At 37.6% G+C, this 26,511-nt stretch overlaps 1 protein-coding gene across 4 annotated transcripts in view; it reads left to right on the top strand.

Annotated features, from left to right (window-relative positions):
- Positions 1-12,797: 12,797 nt before the first annotated feature.
- The window catches only part of POF1B (POF1B actin binding protein), a 75,661-nt gene continuing 61,947 nt past the window's right edge, over positions 12,798-26,511 (top strand). For 2 of the 4 annotated variants that reach the window (XM_023634672.2, XM_005614310.3), the window contains exons 1-2: positions 12,798-12,895; positions 13,018-13,340. In XM_023634672.2, coding sequence (XP_023490440.2) covers positions 13,059-13,340 — 282 coding nt within the window. In that variant the 5' untranslated portion in view covers positions 12,798-12,895; positions 13,018-13,058. Of the gene's footprint in view, positions 12,934-13,017; positions 13,341-26,511 lie in introns of all 4 variants that reach the window. The other 2 variants (XM_070257176.1, XM_014729011.3) reach the window with 2 other exon arrangements.

Below are 26,511 nucleotides of genomic sequence, written 5' to 3'. Positions count from 1 at the left end.
CAAGTCTTGGCTGTTGTGAACAATGCTGCAATGAACATAGGGATGCATGTATCTTTATGCGTTTGTGTTTTCAAGTTCTTTGGATAAGTCCCCAGCAGTGGAATAGCTGGATGATATGGTAGATCTATTCTTAATTTGGGGAGGATACTTCATACTGCTTTCCATCATGGCTCCACCAGTTTGCACTCCCACCAGCAATATATGAGGGTTCCCTTCTCTCCATATCCTCTCTAACACTTATTGTTTCCTGTGTTGCTAATTATAGCCATTCTGACTGGAGTGAGGTGGTATCTCATTGTAGTTTTGATTTACATTTCCCTGATAGCTAATGATGTTGAGCGTCTTTTCATATGCCTGTTGGCCATCCGTATATCTTCTTTGGAGAAATCTCTGTTCAGATCTTTTGCCCATTTTTCAATTGGGTTGTTGGTTTTTTTGTTGTTGAGATGTATGAGTTCTTTGTATATTTTGGATGCTATCCCCTTATCATATATGGTTTGCAAATATCTTCTCCCAATTGTTAGGTTGTCTTTTCGTTTTGTTGATGGTTTCCTTTGCTATGCAGAAGCTTTTTGGTTTGATGTAGTCCCATTTGTTCATTTTTTCTTTTGTTTCCCTTGCCCAGTCAGACATAGGACTTGAAAATATGCCACTCATACTGATGTCAGTGAGCGTACTGCCTGTGTTTTCTTCTAGAAGTTTCATGGTTTCGGATCTTACATTCAAGTCTTTAATCCATTTTGAGTTCATTTTTGTGCATGGTGTAAGATAATGGTCTACTTTCATTCTTTTTCATGTGGCTGTCTAGTTTTCCCAACACCACTTATTGAAGAGACTCTCCTTTCTCCATGGTATGCACTTGGCTCCCTTGTCCAATATTATCTGTCCATAAATGTGTGGTTTATTTCTGGGCTCTTGATTCTGTTCCATTGATTGGTGTGTCTGTTTTTGTGCCAGTATCATGCTGTTTTGGTTACTATGGCTTTGTAGTATATTTTGAAATCAGGGAGTGTGATACCTCCGGCTTTGTTCTTTTTTCTCAGAAATCCTTTAGCTATTCTGGGTCTTTTGCTGTTCCATATAAATTTCAGGATTCTTTGTTCTATTTCTGTAAAAAATGTTGTTGGAACTTTGATAGAGATTGCATTGAATCTACAGATTGCTTTAGGAAGTATGGACATTTTAACAATCTTCTTTCTTCCAATCCAAGAGCACAGAATATCTTTCCATTTATTTGTGTCTTCTTCAATTTCTTTCAACAATGTTTCATAGTTTTCAATGTACAGATCTTTCACCTCTTTGGTTAGGTTTATTCCTAAGTATTTTATTATTTTTTTGCAATTGTAAATGGGATTGTATTCTTAATTTCTCCTTGTGCTACTTCATCATCAGTGTACAGAAATGCAACTGATTTTTTTTTTAAGATTTTATTTTTCCCTATTTCTCCCAAAGCGCCCTGGTACATAGCTGTGTAATTTTAGTTGTGAGTCCCTCCACTGTGGCACATGGGACACCACCCCAGCACAGCCTGATGAGCAGTGCCATGTCCACGCCCAGGATCCAAACAGGTGAAACCCTGGGCCGCCGAAGCAGAGCCCTCGAATTTAAACACTTGGCCACGGGGCCAGCCCCACAACCGATTTTTCTATGTTGACTGTATTCATTTATTATTTCTAAAAGTTTTTTAGTGGATTCTTCAGGGTTTTCTATATATAAAATCATATCATCTGCAAAGAGTGAACAGTTTCACTTCTTTTCCAATATGGATCCCTTTTATTTGTTTTTCTTGCCTGATTGCTCTGGCTAGGACTTCCAATACTATGTTAAATAAGAGTGGTGACAGTGGGCATCCTTGTCTGGTTCCTGTTTTTAGAGGGATAGCTTTCAGTTTTTTCTCCATCGAGAATGATATTTGCTGTGTGTTTGTCATATACGGCCTTTATTATTTTGAGGTATTTTCCTTCTACACTAATTTTATTTAGAGTTTTTATTATAAATAGATGCTGTATCTTGTGAAATGCTTTCTCTGTATCTATTGAGATGATCATGTGATTTTTATTCTTCATTTTATTAATGTGGTGTATCACCTTGATAGATTTGAGGTGTTGAAGCATCCCTTCCTCCCTGGAATGAAACCCACTTGATCATGACGTATGATCTTTTTAATGTATTGTTGTATTCGATTTGCTAGTATTTTGTTGAGGATTTTTGAATTGATGTTCATCAGTGATATTGGCCTGTAATTTTCTTCTTTTGTGTTGTCCTTGTCTGGTTTTGGTATCACAATAATGTTGGCTTCATAGGATGGGTTAGGAAGCCTCCCCTCCTCTTCAATTTTTTGGAAGAGTTTGAGAAAGATAGCTACTAAGTCTTTGAATGTTTCGTAGAATTCACCAGGGAAGTCATCTGGTCCTGAACTTTTATTTTTGGGGAGGTTTTTGATTGCTGTATGGATCTCCTAACTGGTGATTTGTCTATTCAAATTCTCTACTTCTTCTTGATTCAATTTTGGAAGTATGTATGTTTCTAAGAATTTATCCATTTCTTCTAGATTTTCCAATTTGTTGGTATATAGCTTGTCATAGTATTCTCTCATTATCTTTTGTATTTCTGAGGTGTCCATTGTAATTTCTCCTCTTTAATTTCTGATTTTATTTATTTGAGCCTTCTCTCTTTTTTCTTGGTGAGTCTAGCTAAAGGTTTGTCAATTTTGTTTATCTTTTCAAAGAACCACCTCTTGGTTTCATGACTTGTTTCTAGTTTTCTAGCCTCTATTTCATTTATTTCTGCTCTGATTTTTATTATTTCCTTCCTTCTACTGATTTTGGGTTTTGTTTGCTCTTCTTTTTCTGGATCCTTTAGGTGCACTGTGGGGTTGTTTATTTGGGATTTTTCTAGTTTTTTGAGGTAGGCCTGAAGTGCTATAAACTTCCCACTTAGAACCACTTTTGCTGTATCCCATAGATTTTGGCATGTCGTATTTTCGTTTTCATTTGTCTCCAGGTAATTTTTGATTTCTCCTTTGATTCTTCATTGACCCAATCATTGTTTGGTAGGATTTTGTTTAATCTCCACATATTTGTGACTTTTCTGACTTTCTTCCTGTAATTGATTTCTCGTTTCATACCTTTGTGGTCAGAAAATATTCTTGGTATTATTTCAATCTTCTTAAATTTTTTGAGACTTGTTTTGTGGCCTGATATGTGATCAATGCTGGAGAATGTTTCAGGTGCATTTGAAAAGACTGTGTATTCTGTGGTTTTTGGATGGAATGTTCTATGTATATCTACTAAGTCCATCTGGTCTAATCTGTCATTTAAGACCAAGGTTTCCTTATTGATCTGTTTGGATGATCTCTCCATTGGTGTAAGTGGAGTGAAAAAGTCCCCTACTATTATTGTCTTATTGTCTATATCTCCTTTTACGTCTGTTAATGATTGTATTATATATTTAAGTGCTCCTATGTTGGGTGCATAGATATTTACAAATGTTATATCCTCTTGTTGTATTGTTCCCTTTATCTTTATGTAGTGCCCTTCCTTGTCTCTTGTTACAGTTTTTGTTTTAAAGTCTATTTTTTCTGATACAAGTATTGCTACCTCAGCTTTTTTTTCTTGGCTATTTGCATGGAATATCTTTTTCCATACCTTCACTTTCGGTTTGTGAGTTCCTGTAGGTCTGAATTGTGTCTCTTGTATGCGGCATATATACAGGTCTTGGTTTTTTATCCAATCAGCCACCCTATGCCTTTTGATTGGAGTTTTTTGCCTGTTGACTTTTAAAGTATCTATTGATAAATATGTACTTATTGCCATTTTGTTCCTTCTTTGCTGGGTGTTTTAGTAGTTCTTCTCTGTTCCTTTCATCTTCTCTTGCTCTATTCCCTTGTGGTTTGATGGCTTTCTTTAGTATTGTTTTTTGGTTCCTTTCTCTTAATTATTTGTGCTTTTATTATAGGCTTCTGGTTTGTGATTACCATGTGGTTCATATATCATCATCTATGTATATAGCGGTCTATATTGAGTTGATGGCCTCTTTAGTTTGACCTCTTTGTACAAGCTCTACTCTTGCTTTCCTCCTCCCACATTTCATGTTTTTGATATCATATCCAACCTCTTATTTTGTGTGTGTGTATCCATTACCTTCTTACCATTTAAATAGGTAATTTTAGTACTTTTGTGTTTTGACCTCCATATTATCTTCATAGGTGATGAGTCTGATATCTTTACTGTATTTTTGCCTTTACCAGTGATTTTATTGCCTTTTCTTTTGAGAATTTTCTTATTCCTATTTGTGGTCTTCTCTTTCCCACTTAAATAAGTCCACTTAGCATTTCCTGTAAAACTGGTTTCTTGGTGATAAACTCCTTTAATTTTTGCTTGTCTGGGAAACTCTTTATCTCTCCTTCTGTTCTGACTGAAAACCTTGCCAGGTAGAGCATTCTTGGCTGTAGGTATTTTCCCTTCAGCACTTTAAATATATCGTGCCACTCCCTTCTAGCCTGCAAGGTTTCAGCTGAGAAGTCAGCTGATGTCCTTATGGGCCTTCCTTTGTATGTCACTTGTTGCCTTTCTCTTGTAGCTTTTAGGATTCTATGTTTATCTTTAATTTTGGACTTTTTAATTACAATGTGTCTTGGTGTGGGTTTATTTTGTTTGGTGCTCTCTGTGCTTCCTGTACTTAGATGTCTGTTTCCTTCTTTAGGTTAGGAAAGTTTTCATCAATTATTTCTTCAGAAAGATTCTCTGCCCCTTTGTCTTTCTCTTCTCCTTCTGGGACACATATAACACAGATGTTAGTGTGCTTGACAGTGTCCCAGAGTTCCCTTAGACTGTTCTCATTGTTTTTAATTCTTTTTTCTTTTATCTGTTCAGTTTTGGTGATTTCCTTTGGTCTTTTGTCCAGCTCCCTGATTCGTTCATCTGTATCATCTACTCTGCTATTGAGTCTCTCTAGTGAATTTTTCATTTCCAGCATTGTATTCTTCATTTCTGATTGATTCTCTTTTATATTTTCCAATTGTTTGTTGATGTTCTCACTGTGTTCATCCAATCTTCTCCCATGACCAGTGAGCAACCTTATAACATTTTGTTTGAACTTTTTGTCAGGTAGATTGTTTATTTCTGCTTCATTTATTTCTTTTTCTGGGGTTTTCTCCTGTTCCTGTTCTTGGAATGTATTCCTTTGCCTCTTCATTTTGCCTAATCTATGCTTATATCTATGTGTTAGGTTGGTCAGCTATGTCTCCTGATTTTGAAGAAGTGTCCTTATGTAAGAGATGCCTTTTGAATCCCAGCAGTGTGATTCTCTCTTGTCACCAGTTCCACATATTCAAGCAGTGTCCTCTGTGTGGGCTATGTGTGTCCTTCTGTTGTGGCAGTGTTGCTCTTGCTGCAGGTGCCCAGGCAGGCTAGGCTCTCCTCTTGTCTGGCTTGTTGTAATTCACAGCTGCATGTGGCTGCTATGGACCCTTCAGTCACTTTATAAGGTGTGTGGAACCCAAGCACAGTAGGCTGCAATGTCTAATAACACATTCCTGTTTCAGTTTTTCTGATAGGTTAGTAGGCCCACATTGTTGCTGGCTACTAGGCTCAGGGGCTTAAAATTGCTGCAGGCCTTTGGCCTGCAAGACTGTTGTCTGCTCTCTCAGGATTGCAGGTGAGTGGAGGTGGCCCCAGGCTTGGGAGTACCCAACTGTGTCAGGCTTTGGAAGGCGGAGCTGATCCCCTATGTGGCTGTTGGTGAAGCACAGGTCTTCTGTTGCTGATAAGCCCCATGTCCCACAGGTCCACACATACTGTCAACATAGTCCTAGCCCATGCACACAGAGCATACGCAGTTGCCCCACTGCAGAGGCTCACACACACTCCAATAATGCACTACTCACTCCACCTTTCCTCACACGTGCCCTTCCCTGCAGAGGTGGAGCCACTTGCCTGCCTGCAGCAGATCCAGGCACCCAGTATATGCAGGTCAAAAAGTTGCTGGAGAGCTTGCTATTGGGTGGGGCCATTTCCTAGGGTGGGCTGCCTGCCCTGGCTGAGCTGGACTAAATTGGCACTCTAGTGGGTGGCATAGACCCCTGGGCTAACTGGCTAGGGGAACAACTTGGATGGCATCTGCCTGTGTCTGTGTCTGTATGCCTCTACTAGGTCACAGTAATGGCTGCCACCAATGTCTCAGTCCTCGGAGAGGTCTCACTTCTCACCAAGACACATCCAGAGCCTATCAAATGAGTCTCTTTTCACCACCGGACTTTGCACCTTTCTTACTGGTGATTTTAAGTTGCTTTCCAAAACTGGTGAATTTGAGTTTGGGCCCTTTAAGAGCTGAATTTTTTCAGCTTATGTCCAATAGTTTTTCTAAGGATATTCCCCCATTGTAGTTAATAGCCAGCAAAGTCAGATATTATAAGACTCATCTCAGTTGTGCTGAGTCCGAGGGATGTTTATAGCAGTAATGCTTCCTCGTTCAGTTACCTCGCTCCTCCAGGGAAGGCTGTGTACCTTATAGTTGCTTCTGGCTGACTGTGGAGCACCACAGCTTGTGAAGATGGCTTTTTTCTCTCCAGAAAGAATTTCTACCTCTTCAGCTTCAGTCAGGACTGTCCTTTGTTGCAGGGGTTCTTTTTATCCAGTTTTGACCTCTCTCTCTGGGGTAATTGTTCCCAAAATAGTTGTAGCTTGGTTGTGTTCATGGGAGGAGGTGAGTTCAGAGCCTGCCTACACTGCCATCTTGACATCCTTCAGCTGTTCTTTTTTTTTTTTTTAAGAAGGGAATCTTTTTTTAAAGATTGGCAGTTTACCTAACATCTGTTGCCAATCTTCTTCTTCTTCTTCTTCTTCTTCTCCCCAACCCCCACCCCCCACCCAGTACATAGCTGTATATTCTAGTCATAGGTCCTTCTGGTTATGTGATGAGGGACTCTTCCTCAGCATGGCTTGATGAGTAGTATTAGGTCTGCACCCAGGATCTGAACTGGTGGAGCCTTGGGCCACCAAAGTGGAGTGTGCAAACTTAACCACTCACCACGGGTCCAGTCATTTCTGTTCTTAATCTCATTGATTTCAGTTTTTATACTTATTATTTTCTTTCTTCTGTTTGCTTTGGGTACTTTTGTACATATATTGTAAATAATTTGGTTGCATTAAAATTACTCCTTATAATTTCTCTACAACACAGATACCTAGAACAGATATCACAGGACTTTGCCTTGTAATGAAGCTCTTTCATCTTGGCCAAGTTCTTTAAATTATAAATGACTGTCTTACAATCAAAGTTTATTCTGCCTTCTTCTTTTTGTTAAGTTGATTGAGCCTTCTCTGTGACTACGTCATCTGGCATTTCTCCTCTTCTCTTGTTTTCCCCTTTCACAAGTCAGGCCTGCCTCATATGACACTTTCTGCTGTAGTCAGATTTCTATCTGTAAAGCCATGGCAAGCCCTTTCTTCCTTTATCACAAGCCAAATCTAGTGCATAATGTTAAGAACTACCATTTATTGTGGTACCAGATACCATGCTAAACACTTTATGCACATCTTATCTAATCTACACAACAAGCCTTTTGCTAGGGGCTATTATCCATTTCATTGAGAATAACAGAAGCTCAGAGAAGTAACATGATTTGCAACACCATAGAACTAATATGTGGTCTAGCCAAAATTTAAATCTAGGTCTGTCTGACTATAAAGCTACATTCATCAACACTACACTATATAGCCTTCTGGTATACTCCAATATTCTCCTTTTATTAAAATAAAAACATTTTATTTTTAGTATCAGAGTATCTCAAGTAGCTATACTTAATGTCCTATACTGTAGTTCGTTCTCATCCTAACTTCTCCATAGATGTAGAACAGTTTCACTCTTACCCAGCATTGTAGCTCATCTCTACCTCCTCGTAGACTTTTAGTCATCCAGTCCTGAGTTGCTTACAATTTTTTACCCAATACATTGGAAGTCTCATCTCTCTGGCACTACCATCTTCCTCTTTTGTCCTGCCCCCAACGTACTGGTATAATTAGGGGATTTTCAAACTTTAGTGTGCATCAGAATCACCAGGTGGGCTTGGTAAACAGAGTGCTGGGCCCCACTGCCAGAGTTCCCGACTCAGTAGATCTAGGGTGGGGCCCAAGAATTTGCATTTCTAGAAATTTTCCAGCTAAAGCTGATGATTCTCGTTCAGGGACCTAACTTCAAGTATCACTGGTATAGTGATGAGGCTGATCAAATGGTCTTTGGTATGTTTTCATGATATTGGTAGAATTATAAACTAGATCTGAATTCCCACTTTGTGAGTTTGGTTTAAAGCATATGAAGGAAAAAAGCATAAAGAAGAAAAAAGTCTGAAGAACACAAGCCACAGAAGTTATTCCACACAAAATACATTTCATCTCCAACAAAACTTGAAAAATTCTACACATCTTTGACCCATTTAGAAGATCACAGGGTACATTAGCTTATAAAAGGCTATGTGAATTACGTCAATAAAGCTACTTCTCAAATTATATTTAACCAAGTATTTCTTGAACTCATTTAGTTGCAAAACACTTTTCTAGGTATAACACACTGTAGACTAGTGTTATTCAGGACACACTTTGAGAAATGCTTCTCTAAAGTAATCTTTTTTACAGGAAAGGTTAAGCATCCCTGGGGATTTTCCAGAATCACAGAGGCTTGGTGCCTGTTCAACTGCATTCAAATCATACTGAAGAGTTATTTACTCTGTCCAGAATCCAGGTCTGATTTTCTCTAGTGTGGCTCTTGGTACATTGGAATCAGTTAGTTCTGAGCAAAATTACACCACAGTTAAAATTTATTTAGAGATTCAGAAACCAGGATAGAAGATACCAAAGGTCTTTCTGGGATCACTTATCTCTTTTCTAAGTATATGTATCATCAGACATCTGATATAGACTTTTTATTTGAATTGATGTCAGACTAAACTGTTCAGTTTGTAAACTTAGCTATTCATTTTTTCAAATCAAGACAATGTTTTTTCATACCTGATATTCTGCAACATTGCCCAGTGTAAAGTTTCCCAACAGCAGTCAAGCAAGCTCCACTTTGCGTTCTGTCAGAAGGCTGGAATGGAGTTCTGCTGGGTCAAGTGACTTAGACTCATTTAGTAAAACATAGGTGCTTTCATATAATCATCTCAATACCTTGGACTTCAGCACCCTCTGACCAATGCCTGTTGACCCTTTCCATATGAACATACTTCTCCTTGATCATAGAGAAGGCCTAAGTAAAAAGACCTGAGTAAATTCTCTTTAACTCTCTATCCTTTGCCATTACACCACTAACCTAAAGCAGTGGGCCAGGGCTAGAGATAGATTTGAGCGTCATCTCCATTAAACGAGAGGAGGAGTACAGGATTGGGTATACACATAACAACTCAACTGCTGATGCTGATGAAATTCATTTGGTGTTAAATTTATTTTTACTTATATTGTTTAATATTCTAAGATAGCTTTGTACATCAATTTTGATAAATTAATTACTGATATTTTACCTTAATAGTTTTAGGTAGCTAAGCTTTTAAAAAACTGGGCCTGTAGCCTCCATGGGACATTCATATTGCCTTTTCAAAGCTTATGATTTAACAAAAATCATACCACACCTTCTGTGAATAATATGTTTTAAAATCTTATATCTGGATAGTGTATTACAATTATCAGGCACTTTCATGTTTGATCCTAAAAACCATTTTATGAGGTACATAAAATCAGAACTTTTTCAGATGACCTTCAAAACAACTCAGTCAAAATGTAAATCATTGTTGTTTTTTTTATTTATTACCAACAATGTATACGACAGACCTTCCTGATCCTTACTCCATTCCTGACTCCCACCTTCAATATGGGAAATTTCATTTTCTACTTTATTCGTGTCTTTAGTTGCTTGAATTTTTAAAGAATGAATTATTTTTATTTTTATTTTTTTTGAGGAAGATTAGCACTGAGCTAACTGTTGCCAGTCCTCCTCTTTTTGCTGAGGAAGGCTGGCCCTGAGCTAAAATCCGTGCCCATCTCCCTCTTGAATTATTTTTATAGTCAGAAGCAATAAAGATGTTTTTAAATCTGTTAGAACTGAATTAGCTTCTAAAAGGATATCAGTTCTAAGGAGAAATCAAATCTATCATCATAAATGAGTTTTTTTCAGTACTAAACAGACAATATACATATTACTAAGTTAAATAAAATAACTACCAGAAATATAATTAAGGATTCTCTGAACACGTCTGGGACTGAGAACAAAGAATAAACTCTTACTATCTCATCCACCAAAATCACAAAGCTTGCAGAATGCACAGTGTCAATCCCTTGGGTTTTCAAGTAGGAAACAGAGCAAGTATCATTATTAAACAGTCAAATATATTTATAAACATTTATTAATCAAAAATAGGTAAGTTTTAACATCATCTGCATGAAAGAGAAATAAAACAATTGGAGATACACTTCATTGAATGCACAAGTGAATTCTCAGAGAAGAAGTAGAAACTTTGGTGAGAATGATTGATAAACCTCTCTCAGGTGAACAAGAGTGGTCAACATCTGCTTCATAGTTAGATGTGGTGTGTCTGCCAGATAGTGCCTAATCTCATTTCTTATAAAGTATCCCCGAGCATCGACTCTCTTTCCCTCATACCCAGAGATGGGAAACAGTGATGGATGAGGCTCAGTGATTGGATGAGGGTGTCAGTTTTACACATTAATTTTTGCCCAACTGCATCAAGATGGCTGCCTCAAAATACCATATATTCAAGAAATGTGGAGGGCAGGTATGGTCACCATTTTATGAATGAAGGAATTTTTATTCTTCATCTTGATGTCTTACTTTATTTACTAGGTCAATTCTTGGCTGCAGGTATTCACAGCACTGTGTGTATGTGTTTGTGTGTGTTTTAAATTCAGATTTGAACAATCAGAGTTGACTGGATGACCACACTTAACACCCATTCCCTGTTCATACATAAAGCTTACTCAAAATGATACTGATGATGATATTAATAAGTTATTGATCTGATAATTTGCCAGGCTGTTTGATGGGTCATGTGCTCCTAATTAAATTTTCATTGATTCTTAAGGAACAGCATTAAAATGAACAAGGATTAGATTTGAAAGCTCTGCACGCAGCACATAAATACAAATATAAATACACAGTAAATCATTTTAAAGAGTTTTTAAGGTCTATTTTCAGCATTTTGCATACCTCTCCTCCATGAAAAATTCAAAGATTCCTTTTAAAGTCACTTACACGCCAGCAATTCAAAAGTTTTTTTTCACCCAGAAGATTATTGTATGGCCAGATACAGAACATAATTTTAAAATTTATCTAGAGGTATAATGTAGTAGATAAGAGCTTAGACTCTAAAAAGAGTTTTCCTATGTTCAACCTCCAGACTCATCATTTACTGGTTGTTTAACTTTGGGAAGTTTTTCAACTTCTCTGTGTCTGTGCCTCAGTTTCTCACCAATAAACCCTCATAAAGTCGTGAGGATGACAGATAATCCATGTAAAGTTCTTTGCGTAGTACCTGGTCATAGAAAGTGACCAGTAAATCACTACCTTTTGTTCAGTCAGCAGACGAAAAGCTGGCTAGTCAGCTTGACGATCTTCTCTTCCTCTCCAGAATGGTGACGATGCACTAGGTTCTATGGTGTATAGACACACTAGGAAGACATCCCTTTTCTGAAGTCACCTTCAGTGAGTATTCTAGAGTTCAGTGGTGCTGAAGCATCTTGCAAGGCAAATTCTGATGGGTAAGTAGGCATTACTTACTAGGTAAGTGCTAAGCATGTGTAAATCTCATTACATCGGGAAACCCACCTCTCAGGACTTGCAGCTCCCTTTACAACTAGATATTAAAAAGGCAATCTTGGGGCTGGCCCTGTGGCCAAGTGGTTAAGTTCACGCTCTCTGCTTCGGCAGCCCAGGGTTTTGCCGGTTTGGATCCTGGGCACGGACATGGCACCACTCATCAAGCCATACTGAGGTGGTGTACCACATGCCACAACTAGAAGGACCCACAACTAAAAATATACAACTATGCACCAGGCAACTTTGGGGAGAGAAAAGAAAAATAAAATCTTAAAAAAATGGCAATCAAAACTAATGTTTCCTAGGGCACAAATAAAGTCAGGGTACATTTCTTTGTAAAAACACAAAACAATAGACATAAATGCTAAAATGCAGAGCATTTGTGAAATGCTTAGATTTTTCATGACCAATCCCCCATGCATAAACAGTGCTTCAATCATTTAGACAAATCTACTTCAGTGTATGTTTGAAAGCCATACTAGACCTGGAGCAAGATAAACAGGTCCATAAATTAGAGAGAGTTGCTTGAAGGAGACCCCATAGCAATATCCCTTAAATGCAGTTACCAGGTGTGTTTTGCAAAGTATGCAAATTTATCTGTGAAAATTAGTGTCCCTAGGCTAATACCTGTATTTTGGCCTAGGACTCTAGAATGATAATACTCATGCTCATAACTACCTTTCCTAAACTTAAGATCCATGGGAAAGCCACTTTCGTGTGACGTTTGTGACTTTTTTTCTCTACTAAGTCTTGATATGGGCATGTCTTTGTCTGCCTATTTACAGTTAAAGTGAATCTCCAAGTCTGTGGACTTGGAATATCTGGCCTCAGCCCTGAGATTCTGCATTTCTGCTCTTTCCAGACTTCCTTACCTACTCTGCAGCCTTGTAGCTATCTCTGCGGCAAAGCAGAGCCTTTCCTGGCAGGTAAACCTGCCCTGTGAATCCGCCCCTCAAGGGCGTGTCAGTACCATTTCCTGGAGCAATCTCACAGGGTGGTTCCACTTTCCATTTGTGCTCAAATACTTTGCTGCTTCCTCTGCAGCTGCCAGACCTGCTCCTGCTGCTGCTCGGTAACTCTCCTCTCTCCCTGGCACCACCATAGGCAGAGGTGGTTGATAAATGGCTTCTACGTGTGCCTGCCTGCCTGCCTTCCTACCTTTTCTTTCATGATCTCTCTCTCTCTGTTCCATAGGGAGAGCATCTGGGAGCACCTTGCTGACCACTGAGAAGACGATGAGCTCAAGCTATTGGAATGAGACAAGCAGCAGCAGCTGTGGGACTCAGCAGCCCCCAGAGGTGCTGCAGGGCCAGCCCCAGCATTACCACTGCTACCATCAGTCAAGCCAAGTCCAGCAGCCACCAGAAAAAAATGTAGTGTATGAGCGAGTGAGGACCTACAGTGGGCCTATGAACAAGGTGGTTCAGGCCTTGGACCCCATCAGCTCACAGGAAGTGCTCTCCCCTCTCAAAACTGCCTCCTCCTACCAAAACTTGGTTTGGAGCGACCATTCTCAGGTACGGCAAAATCAGGCTACTAGAGAGGGAAAATGTCGACCTCATTTCTTTTTTTTCAGCTTCTTTGCCTCCGTTCTATAAGATATTATCTCTTGGCAGATTGCAGCTATATGTGTAATGTACAGTCACCCAAATTCTATCTCTTGGCTGTTCTTTCATTTACTAGTGCCTGTGGTTGTTTTTTTACCAGTTCCAATGATTTTCATAATCTAACTAGAGCATAGGATGGCTCATTTCTTGTTGGATTTGATTGGAATATCCAATCTGAGGTATTCTTTTGCCCCTAATGCAAAGCAATCCTCAACTCAAATACAGTAATTTTTATAGAATAATTTCCCGCTGATTCACTTCATGTCAGAAGTAAACAGGTTTTTTGTATTAAATATGGTGGTGTGGGGACAATGGCATGTACGGAGCGGCGAGCAATTGTTTCTGTTCATCAAACAGTATGCTGCTCCAGGTTAAGCGATAAGCACAAATGTCTGTTTGAATTGTCATATGTGTTTCTTCTGAAAATGACACATTGGTTCTTGTACAGTCAAGGTGAATAACTTATGAATATTGATAGAAAGAGTATTGAAAGAGCGGATATAGGATTGAGGAAGGAAAGACATAAGCAATTGTTATAGGAAAGCTAAAACAGGTGAAATTCTAAGACAACCTTTAATATGAAATAAATTTATTTTTATTTTTTTTTTAAAGATTTTATTTTTTCCCTTTTTCTCCCCAAAGCCCCCCGGTACATAGTTGTGTATTCTTCGTTGTGGGTTCTTCTAGTTGTGGCATGTGGGACGCTGCCTCAGCGTGGTCTGATGAGCAGTGCCATGTCCGCGCCCAGGATTCGAACTAACGAAACACTGGGCCGCCTGCAGCGGAGCGCGCGAACTTAACCACTCGGCCACGGGGCCAGCCCTGAAATAAATTTATTTTTAAAGGAGTTATTTCAGCATCAGTGTCTGTGCTAATAATCTTGCCAATGAACGGAAAGGAAAATTGCAAAACTACAAAAAATTGACAGCTCTATGTCTGTTTTTATTCTTTGACTTTCTTTATATTAAATTTGTATGTCTTTAAGCTTTCCAGAAACTTCTGTCGAAATTGGAATTTTATTTTCAAGATACAACTTGTACTGTGAAGAGCTCAAAAAATGATTCAGATGATATTATCCTATGTTGCATGATTATACCAATCTGGAATAATATGGATTATTTTCCCCAAAACCACAATTTAAAGTATGATATGAAGCAACATTTCCAAAGCATATAATAAAACTATTTTAAAAAAATGTTTAAAGGTATAAATAACCCAACGACTACAAAGGCTAGAGTTTTACTCTTTTATTCCACTCCTAGCTTAATTTGAGGGAAAAAATATGAAGAAAAAAGTCCAGGATTTATTGTTAGCAATTTCCTAGTTGAGAAAAACCCTACCTATATTGAAGTCAAAGGAAAGAAAAATATAAAGTTCAAAAAATACTAGTTTGTATAAGTGATAATAATAATGCAAATGTACATTCCAATATTCAGTATGGGGATGTTAATGAACAACAAAGTGGGTGCCACCTATGTTCCTTAGTAGTCCAAAAACAATGCGACGGTCAAAAACAACAATTACCAGTATCATAGGAATGCTAAAATCACCCTATCTGTTATAGTTATTTGAACATTAACTCCTTTTCTTGTTGACTTGCTAGTAAAAGAAAGATGAAGAGATAAAAATTTAAAAGCAGAAATTTGGCAAGTTATAAATATTGACTACAGAACAATTTTTAGGATCAAACTTTATTGTACGCTCGTTAATTTGACTTTCCTTTTTAATAATCCCAGGACCAAGCTAATCAAGTTTTTTACAAGACTTTCCTTCTTTCTTCCTGATATTTGCTAAAGTGATCCTTGCAAGACTCTCTCCATCCTGAAAAGTAGTTTCCTGTAGAGGAGTTTAAAAAGAACCTTAGGGATAGAAAGTATGGCCACAGAAACTGGGATAAGAGATTGGAATGGAGGGTGTTGTGAAGTCCGAAGCTATTTATTTGAAAAGAAAGAAAAGGAAGGGCTGGGTGAGGATGAAGGAGGTGAGAAGCAGATACGTGATAAAGGAAAAATATAAGAAGGTTTTCCATTCCCTAAGTGAAACAAGAAGAGAGAAAATTTGTCTATAAAATTTCAAACTGAGTTAGATGTCAAAGGCATTCACAAATCCACCAAAAAATAATTTTGCAGAAAAGCTTTTAGATAGCTGCCGCAAAGAATGTGACTAGGAAACCATTCTATTTTATTTTCCTGTATCCTTGTTTATTGGTAGGACAGCATTGGGTACAGTTGGATCTAGATTTGATCTGAAATTATCTTCACGCTAACGAAATGGGTAAGATGTGGAAGCCACTTTATTATGTACCATACCAAGAACAAGCAAGCAGTACATATTACTCAAGCTCTTCTTACTTTTCTGGTTTGGTTTATGTTTTAATAAAATCTCTCCTTAATACGCCATGTTGCAGAGACATTTTGAGTTGATATGTAGCAATTACTCTGATGCTAGAGTTTGTGACCATGGCAGCTAGGAAAATGGATATTATAATCAATTGTTGGTTATCATGAATTCAATTAAACTTTTACTTTATATGTTTTTAGCACTTTGGATGACATTCAGAGAATTCATAAGATTTAAAAAATACATATAATCGTCAGTAGTGAAATATGTTCCTTTTGAGAAACCAAAATTGATGGCATTCTGCTTTGCTTCCTGAATCTTAATTTTAGCTTATGTAGTAGACATTTTAGATTTAACCAAATGCTTTTGCAGCACTTTAGTATTTTCCATTTCCGGCTTTTCAGTACATGTTTTTCCTCTATTTTGTTCTTGTGCACTAAAATGGTGTTTATAGACCTAAACATATTCTAAATTTCTCGAGATATAATGTTGCTTTGTTTCTTGTCTATAATTGATTAGATATGTTTTATGATTCTCGCGGTTATTATTTTGTCTGATTGATAGAGTGCTTCTCGGAGAAAATCAAATGTACGTATCAGTTGTTGGTGAAATTGTCTAAATTGACAGTAGAATTAAAATTAATAGGTTTATCCATATGAGCAAGTAAAATCAAACACGGGTGTAATCAAGGTCATAGATGCATTTTAGAACTGAATGCAGTCTTGTAAATAAATGGAGTTCCAGAAACTACATAAAACAAAAGAAAACAAGAAACCTTAGAGCTCAAGCTTTTAAAAAGCTTAAATATTAGCCTACCATCATTGACTCAAAATGAAATACTGTGTTAAATGAACAGCATTGACATGAATTATTGATTGGAAATATGTTTGTCCCTTCCCTTAATTTAGCTTCTCATGAAGCTCAAGATATTTTCCATGTATATAGAGGAGCTCTGTTGTGTGATAGAGAAATGAATCAAAATAAAATATTTTTAATACCAGTGATTCATTGAACATATATTTATAAAGTGCCTATTATGTAGGAAGCACTCTGATTACCTGTATAAATACCATTTGCTTATCCAGGGACAGCCCACATTGAGGACAGATATATAGGACCTAGTCCGTAGGTGTCCCATATGTCTATATTTCATTTTTAAATATTATTTTATGCTTTGTCCCTCAATATTTTATTGAATAAAACAAGTGTTGGTGCAAAAAGAGATCTCTTAACATATGTGTTATATGGGCTACCATTCTTTTGAATTTGAAACTTGCAACCAAATTTAGCTCTATAGAGAGCAGCCCAGAGGAGAATGTGTGTTTATGAATGGCCTCTGCTCTCAATAATTATTCAGCTTGGTCTTATCTTTGTTTACATAATTTTTTTTCTTTTTCTTTGGTACAAAGAATGTAGATAGCTCCCTTACTATGCCAGTATTTCATTTCACTAGTAGAAAATTTTCCTCTTCTGTGGAGAGGGGTGTGTTGCTTCAATAAATTGTTGTTCAAGGGTGTGGTACTAAAGTGAATGATTGTTCAAGGAAGTAGGTTGCCTGAAAAAGGAATAAGGTCATAGGATAAAGAGACCTATGTTTTCAGCTTTTGTCTTCTCTTTTGTGCTTAAAATTAAATGAAGCTATAGAAATTCTGAGTGCAACTAATTGTGGGGTGAAAATGCCCATGCCAATTGTTTCTTGTTTAAGGGAGGTCTGATAAATTGCTGGGCCTGTTTTCAGTCAATGGCACTCACAAGCTGTCATTATGTATGTGTGTGGCAAGGTGGGGGGGGGGTGAGGAAAGGGGAAGAGACATGAAGTTGTCCTTTAACTGTTGTGATCCAAATTTCTTTTCTCGACAATTCATGGTAAAACAACTGGGAGATTAGCCATGCTCTTAAACTCCATTTAAAAGTGAAAACCTTTCTAAACAAATATATTTGAGTTAATTTTTTCTTCACACCAGCAGCTATCTCAATAGTGATCTTTTTTTGACTTCCGGTGGAGCATATATACTTCTAGGTTTTAAAGGCAAAAAGGATGTACTGCAAAAGGACGGTATACAGTCACGCACCATATAACGACGTTTTGGTCAATGACAGACAGCATATATGACAGTGGTCCCATAAAATTACAATGGAGTTGAAAGATTCTTATCACCTAGTGATATTGTAGCCATTGTAATGTCATAGCATGATGCATTACTCATGTGTTTGTGGTGATGCTGGTATAAACAAACCTACTGCATTGCCAGTCATATAAAAGTACAGCACATACAATTATGTAAAGTATATAATACTTGATAATGATAATAAACGACTACATTACTGGTTTATGTATTTACTAAACTATACTTTTTATCGTCATTTTAGAGTGTACTCTTTCTACTTATAAAAAAGGTTTACTGTAAAACAGTATGCCACGTTACACTGGCAGCAGCCTTATATATCTCATGTTTACTGCACTCTTGATTGCATCATTTTCTCTTGTGCTTGATTTAATCTCATGTTGTTTTATTCATCATGGCCCTTAAGCATACAAAATGCACTGCTAATGTTGTCAGTAAGAGGTTATGTTGAGTGATTGACCTGGAAACAAAATTAAAAGTGATTAAGGACTACAAAAGTGGAAAATCAGTGATGGTTATTGCTCGCCAGTCAGGCATGTCCCATTCCACCATAGCTGTGATCTTGAAGAACAAGAACAACATGAAAGAAGCTGTTAAAGGCTCTGCTTCATTGAAGGCAATGAGACCAGCAAAAATTCAAGAAGGGCTTATATCAGGCATGGAGAAACTTCTAATGACCTGGATTGAGGACCAGATACAGAAGCATATCCCTCTCAGCACCATGACGATCATGGTCAAAGCAAAAAGTTGGTTTGCAATGTGGAAAGAAAAGATTGGACTCAGCTACGATGTTGAATTTTCTGCTAGCTCTGGGTGGTTTAAACAATTCAAGAATCGTTATTCATTACACGATGTGAAAGTGAGTGGTGAGGTTGCGAGTGCTGACTTGAAGGCAGCTGAAGAATTTTTGAAAATTCTAGATAAGCTGATTGCGGAGAAAAATTACTTGCCAGAGCAAATATTCAATATGGATGAAACCTCCCTATTCTGGAAACTAATGCCTGAAAGGGCTTTCATCCATAAGGAGGTCAAGTCAATGCCAGGTTTCAAGGCTATTAAGGACGGGATAACAGTCTTGCTTGGGGGCAGTGTTGCAGGGTACAAATTGAATCCTTTGTGATCTGGCACAGTGAGAACCCCAGGGCCTTCAAACATATCAGTGAGCACACACTGCCAGTGTACTAGAGGAGCAATAAGAAGTCATGGATTACCCAGATCCTCTTCCAAGATGCTCTCCTGAATTGCTATGCTAGCGAAAAGGAGAAGTACTGTTTGGAGATTAATATACCTTTCAAAATTTTTCTATTGATAATGCTCCATGACATCTTCTTTTTATTGGTGACCTTCATCCCAATAGCAAAGTGGTGTTTCTCCCTCCAAACACCACCTCTTTAATCAACCAATGTATCAAAGAGTTAAAGTAGCTTTTAAGGCCAACTATCTGAAGAGAATCTTTGCCTAGGCTATTGCTGCAACGGAGAAAGAAACTGGGAAGACAGTGATGTAATTCTGGAAGAATTGTAACACTTATGACTGCATCAAGAACCTTGGTTGGGCTTCAGGTGATGTCACCAAGGCATGTCTGAATGGCGTCTGGAAGAAGACACTCAAGAGGTTCATTCATGATGATTTCAAAGAACTTGCCAAGGATGAGGAGGTTGCAAAAATCAGCATGGCTCTGGGTTGAGATGGCAATCAACTTTAAACTGGATGTGAATGAGGATAATATTGAGGAGCTCCTAGAAGTGGTTCCTGAAGAACTGAGTAATGACGAGTTGTTCGTAGTGGAATAGGAACACATAGCCGAAGAAGTGCAAGAGAAAAGGAAAGTACAGGGGAAGAAAAGAAGAACTCCCAAGAAAACTCACAGTGAAGAGTTTAGCAGAAGCTTTTGCAGACCTCAACAATCTCCTTAAAAAGTCTGAAAACATGGACCCAAACACTGAAAGGTTTTCATTGAGAGGAATGTTCATGATACATTATCTGCTTTTAGGCAAATCTATGATGAAAAAAAGAAACAAACCAAGCAAGCCATCATGGACATATTTCTGAGTATGACCTCAGGCAGGTCTTTATGAGATATTCCAGAAGAAGGCATTGCTATCGTAGGAGATGACAGCTCCATGAGTTTTACTTGCCTTAAAGACTTTCCTGTGGGACAAGATGTGCAGGTGGAAGACAGTGATATTGATGATCCTGACTTTGTGTAGGCCTAGGCTAATGTATGTGTTTGTGTCTTCATTTTTAACAAAAATAAAAATAGAAGAAAGCTCATAGATTAAGGATATAAAGAAAGAACATATTTTTGTACAGCCGTACAATGTGTTTGTGCTTTAAGCTGTGTTATTACAAAAGAGTCAAAAAGTTATAATGTTTATAAAGCAAAAAAGTTATAGTAAGCTAAGGTTAACATTATTAGAGATAAAAAATATTTTTTATAAATTTAGTGCAGCGTAAGTGTGCCATGTTTATAAAGTCCACAGTAGTGTACAGTAATGTGCTATGGCTTCACTTTCACTCCCTACTGACTCACCCAGAGCAACTTCCAGTCTTGCAAGCTCCATTCACGGTAAGTTGCCTATACAGGTGTACCATTTTTTATCTTTTGTACCGTATTTTTACTGCACCTTTCCTATGTTTAGATATATTTAAATACACAATATTTACCATTGTCTTACAATTGCCTGCAGTATTCAGTACAGTAACATGCTGTACAGGTTTGTAGCCGAGGAGCAATAGGCTATACCGTATAGCCTAGGTGTGTAGTAGGCTATACCATCTAGGTCTGTATAAATACACTCTCTGATATTTGCAAAAGGATGAAATCACCCAACAACACATTTCTCAGAATACATCCCCGTGGTTAAGGAACACATGACTGAACTTTATTTTCTCTCCTAGTTTCCTTCAGGAAAAGAAGAAAAATAATACAGGAATGAGTCTCTTAAATGAGGGATTTCCATTGGAGGGAAGGGACGAGGGGAAGGAGTTCTATTACTAGTACACTCTAGTACATTTTCTTGCTTTCATTACATGATAATAGAATCACAGGTTTTATCTTAAATTAAAGAAGTGTTTGTTTCATCTAAAGAGAGATCATTATGATTTTCATGTTTCTTCCTGTACAAAGTTCAGAACAACATCTCAGCAATAACCTATGGCAGGTGTTTAACCATGTTACTGGCTGTGATAGGTTCTAACAAAAACATCTCCCATACTATTCAGGGAATTTATTCAAATGGCAGTTTGCCTTGGCAAATTCTGCCAGCTCAAGCGTCAGGTGGTTTTCAGAGATTTTCAGAGTCATTAGGACTGACAGCAACATCCGTAAAGCTACCATGGTTTTCCTTCTTGGAACATTGTATTATCTATTAGTCTTTAGGTAAAGTTTTAAAATTTAAATTAAACAAAATGAAAGAGTTCCAAGTCCATTCCAACAAGCTTCCAAATATTTAGAGAACAAAGTCCTGTACTATGTATGTAATCTTCTCTATTACTTAATTCTCATTCCCAGCAACCTCACTGTCTCTCCTATCTGTTGCACCAAGGTCTTGAACTCTTTGATCAGAGCTATCAATAGGAAAATGAAAGCTAAGAGGTATTGACTGAAGAGGTTCATATTGTGCAATGTCTAAAGATCAGTCACAGAGAACACAGTGTGGAGAAAACACCCACACAAATAAATCTATGTGGAATGTCTCAGGGAGAGCTGCAAATAATAAACAGGCAGTAATGAGGTAGACTTTGGCAGAGCCAAACTATGAAACAGTCTAGTGTAGTGGCTAAGAGTGTAGGCTTAGGTTTTAAACTTCTTGGGTTTAATTCCTGGTTCGGAGACTTGCTAGCTATACGACTCAGTGGCCTCATTTGTAAAACGTGGCAATAGCAACACCTAACACGTAGGATTGTTGTAGAGTCAAATGCTATAATATATGGTGGAAAACATAGTACAGCAATTGACACGTAGTAAATGTTAATGCTGTATTATCTAGAATAAATTACTTGACCTCTCAGGACCTCAATGCTCTCATTTGTAAAGCGGGACCATAACACCTTCCTTCAGGGTTGTAGTGAGTATTGAATGAGGTAACATGTGAAAGTGTCCAGCACAATGTCTGGCACAGAGTTAGCACTCAATAATTCTTTCCACTTGTATTACTGATTTATAAAAGTATAGCCAACGAAAGCTCCTACCTGCACAAACAAAATAAGATAATAAAATAAATAAATAGACTATAAAGTAAGAGTTCCTTTGACACTGGAAAGATTAGGTAAACATATGCTTGAAAGGCTTATTAGGGCTCTACTAGCTGAGAGAGACTAATGAGGAAAAGCATTAAAGCAATTTTCTAAAACTCATAGTATATGATCAAAAGACTGGAACAGCAGGAATGTATTTATAATGTTTACTGGCATAAATATCTTTTAGAAAGAGTAATTTCGAAGTTCCCGTGCTCTTAGAGTCTTTGAATTTGAACATCAATATTTGAGATGGAGCTTTTTTATTTTGTGGAACTTTTCTTTTTAAAATGTAGTAACAGTGAGCATTAAAGCTCGCTTGCAGTCTACCTCTTACCTAATGTTTCCTTTACAGCTGCACTTCTAATAGGGTAGCATGTGCCTATTTACATTTACACTTAAATTAATTAAAATCAAATAAAATTAAGTACTCAATTTCTATGTCTCACTAGCCACGTTTTACGTGCTCAACAGCCTCATGTGCTTAGTGGTTACTGTATTGGAGAGCACAGACACAGAACGCTTCCACCATTGCAGAGAGTTCTACTGGACACTGTGGATCTCTATATTCAAGCTACTCTTTTAAATACAGAAATACTTCTAAGATCATCACATTTGAAGAAATTGATGGTGGCACAAATGTATGATCAAAGTGCTGCCAATTTACACCATCAGCTCTAATGGGCACCTAGGAATGGAACAAAAAATGAAGGCACAAACTGTCAAAGTATAAGTTTAGAGTGACTATTTCAGTAGAAGGAGAATTAAATTCATAAACCTTTAAGAAAAGACCTGAATAAAAGATTTTTATGTATACATGCATGTATCTATCCTTCTGTCTATCTATATAATTTTTCCAGAACATCACTTTTCGACAGAGCAAATGCTTAAGTAGGAAAAAGATGAAAAATAACCCCCCTCAATCAAAACGCATCTTCCTTCTTTTTTTTTTTTTTTGAGGAAGATTAGCCCTGAGCTAACTACTGCCAATACTCCTCTTTTTGCTGAGGAAGACTGGCCCTGAGCTAACATCCATGCCCATGTTCCTCTATTTTATACGTGGGACGCCAACCACAGCATGGCTTTTGCCAAGCAGTGCCATGTCCGCACCTGGGATCCCAACTGGCGAACTCCAGGCTGCTGAGAAGTGGAATGTGTGCACTTAACTGCTGCACCACCAGGCCGGCCCACGCATCTTCGTTCTTTTGGGCACATAATCTGGGTTTCATAGCATTACTGGAACTGCCTATCTCTCTTAACCTACTGAAGTAATTTTAAATTTTGGTAAGTAAAGTTCAAATATCATTCCCATTCTTGTAGATGAGGTGACCAAGGCACAGAGACATTATGTGACTCGCTCAAGTTCATACAGCCACTATGTGGTAGAATTGGGATTTAAATCTAGCAATCTAGTTCCAGCTGTGTTCTTATAACCGTCATGCTCTACTGTATATACCCAATCTACACATTTGACTCTCACGTTACACAGTCTCTGATATCCGATTCCTATTTATACTTCACGATCATTTTCTTTTACGCTCCCATTATGAACCACCTAAAATCTTTTGGGACACAAACCAGGGCAAAAATAAATAATAATTGAATATTTCAATAATTTTTAAATATGTTATTTACCAAGAAGGCAGATTTTTTTTGTCACTGTTCAGAATTTTTTAAATATTTTTCTCATAAATTTTACTGATTGTTTCATGTCAGAATATACAAGGCTCCAGCACTGAGTAATAAGTTGATTAATTTTTAGTTATTTAAAAATTCATAAATGCTTTGGGAGAACTTTGCTAGAAATATTATGAAGAAATAAAATCAGCTTGTATCTTATTGTCGAATTTATGACCTCAGCAATAAAATGGCATTGGATTTGTAATTTAGAATCTTTTCAAAAACTTTGATAATGAAGTTCCAAAGTTAGGTTCCAACTCCTCGCCTTAATGATATTAAAGACCCTCCTTAGGACAGTCCCATCCTACTTTCACAGTCTTATCTCCCACTACACATCTCCTCCCACCTTGTGTTCTAGACACACTGTACTGTTCTGTTGAACAAACTGAGTATTTTGCCTCCCTCCCATCCCCGCCTTTGTTCATTCCTCCTCCACTCTGGCAACATCCCCCCTTCCCTCACATTTCTGCTGGAATTCCACCTATCCCTCAAAATCCACCTGGAAAGTCATCTTCTTCAAGACATCTTCTCCAACCCGGAACCTTCTTACCCTCTCCTTAATGTAGTACTCCAATCGCACCTCCATTCCAGATGTGGTCTCCTTTTAAAGCTAATATCACTTTTTATTATTTAACTGTAAGTATTATAAGGTACTTATAATACTGAGTAGTATATTCTTTCTGTGATCCTTCTTTCCCTCCACCACGGACTGTAAACTTGTTGAGGGTTGAGATTTTTTAAATCAAAACTCGAAGACAAATCAAAATAAATGTTTCGGAGAATGGAATGGAATAGGAAATTCCCTCTCTCTTTCTCTCTCCTCTCCCTTCTCTCCCCTCTCTTTGTGATTACAGCTTACAAATATGCCTGAATGTGGCTGTCATCAGGGGCTTTAATAAAGACATATGACTAGGATTGTTTGTGGGTTTCACTCTCCTATGCTTTCTCTTTGAACTGAAAATGGAAAGTAGGACACAAATTGCCTCTTTAAAAAAGTAAACAACATAAATTAAATATTAGAAAGCTATTTAATAAGTCAATTAGTTTTCTATTCTAGTTCTTGGGTCCAATTAAGCATCTAGATTTGACTTCTTTATATTTGATTTACACTTTTTTTCCTATGGACAAATATTTATCATTACTTACTATGGCAAATGCTGTTAAAGGGCTAGTGATTCTGATCTGTCATCATATCATTTCCCTAGGATCTTGTTGTGATGCTTCCTTTAAACAAATTAGCTTGAAGCTGCTAATTAGTCTACTTATACAAATATTCCCTCGACCCCCCCCCCCGCTACTGAAATTTTGTCTAGATGAAGTGCTTTTACTTATTGAGTCTTACTCTGTTACCCTGTAACTGGTTGAGCATATCAGTTATGTGCCCTGAGAGTCCCTCATAAAAACTACTACTACTGTTCAATACTCAGTCACACACTAAAATACATTTAGAACTTTCTGAAGAAAGATTTTTATCCTCAAACACAGTATTTACCCATTTCTCTTCTACACAGACTTTAGCTTGGATGCATAGGTTCCTGCATAAAATTATCTAAAAATCTTTACATATCTAATGTATGTAAGATGTAATCTAAGAATATGTTCTCTAGAAAAGTTGCATAGGGGCCGGCTCCGTGGCCGAGTGGTTAAGTTCGCGGGCTCCGCGTCAGCGGCCCAGGGTTCAGATCCTGGGTGCGGACATGGCGCAGCTCGTCAGGCCACGTTGAGGCGGCGTCCCACATCCCACCACTAGAGGGACCGGCAACTGAGATATACAACTGCGTACAGGGGGGGTTGGGGAGATAAAGCAGGAAAAAAAAAAAAGATTGGCAGCAGTTGTTAGCCCAGGTGCCAATCCTTAAAAAAAAAAAGAAAGAAAGAAAAGTTGCATAAATTCCCTACAAACATCTTATATCACTCTTCTGCCCAAAAAAACTTCAATGCCACAGCGTCTATAAATTTCTTAGTCTGACTTTCAAAGCCCTCCATTATCTGGCTTCTAGGGACCTTACTTCCTGGAACTCCCCTTCTAGTATTTTGTATTTCAGCCAAAATGTAAACCACCGTTCTCTAAATATAGCCCCCAGTTTCCCACTATTATGCCTTTGTTCACGTTGCTCTTACACCTGAGATACCCCTATGCCCCCCCATCCTCACCAATCTAGAAATGCTGACTCGTATCAATTTTTCAAGACTTTCTTCAGCTGTAACCTTGTGATGAACTCTCAAATTGTCCCAGGCTGAAGATGTCTCTTAGCCCTCGAAACTCCCATGGTAAGTTCCTTATAGCTCTTATGATACTCTATTTGATTTTTATTTACAATAATAGTTTCTACCCTCTAACTGATTACAAGCATGATGAAAATAGAGAGTATATTCTGTCTTTCATATCTCTTTCAATACCATTGCATAACAAGTACTGAAGAAATAATTTAGTTACACATGTAACCAATCCAGTAAGAATAATGCCTCATATTAATAAAATTTTTATCTTTCAAAATTCTTTTACATAAATTATTTACACAACAGAACTCCAAAAATTAAGGAGGAAAATAATTACACCCATTGTACAAATTTTACAGTGTACAAATGAAAATGTGCATTATATATGATTTGTCTGTTGTACAAATAAGGAAATTGAGGCTCAAATAGCTCAAAATAACTTGTCCAAGTTTTAACAGCTAGTTAATGAATGCCCT

The sequence above is a fragment of the Equus caballus genome, chromosome X (assembly GCF_041296265.1).
Source record: "Equus caballus isolate H_3958 breed thoroughbred chromosome X, TB-T2T, whole genome shotgun sequence".
In the NCBI taxonomy this organism is placed as follows: Eukaryota; Metazoa; Chordata; class Mammalia; order Perissodactyla; family Equidae; genus Equus; species Equus caballus.
The sequence above is the reverse complement of the archived record's forward strand: the minus strand, read 5'-3'. Positions and strand labels throughout refer to the sequence as shown.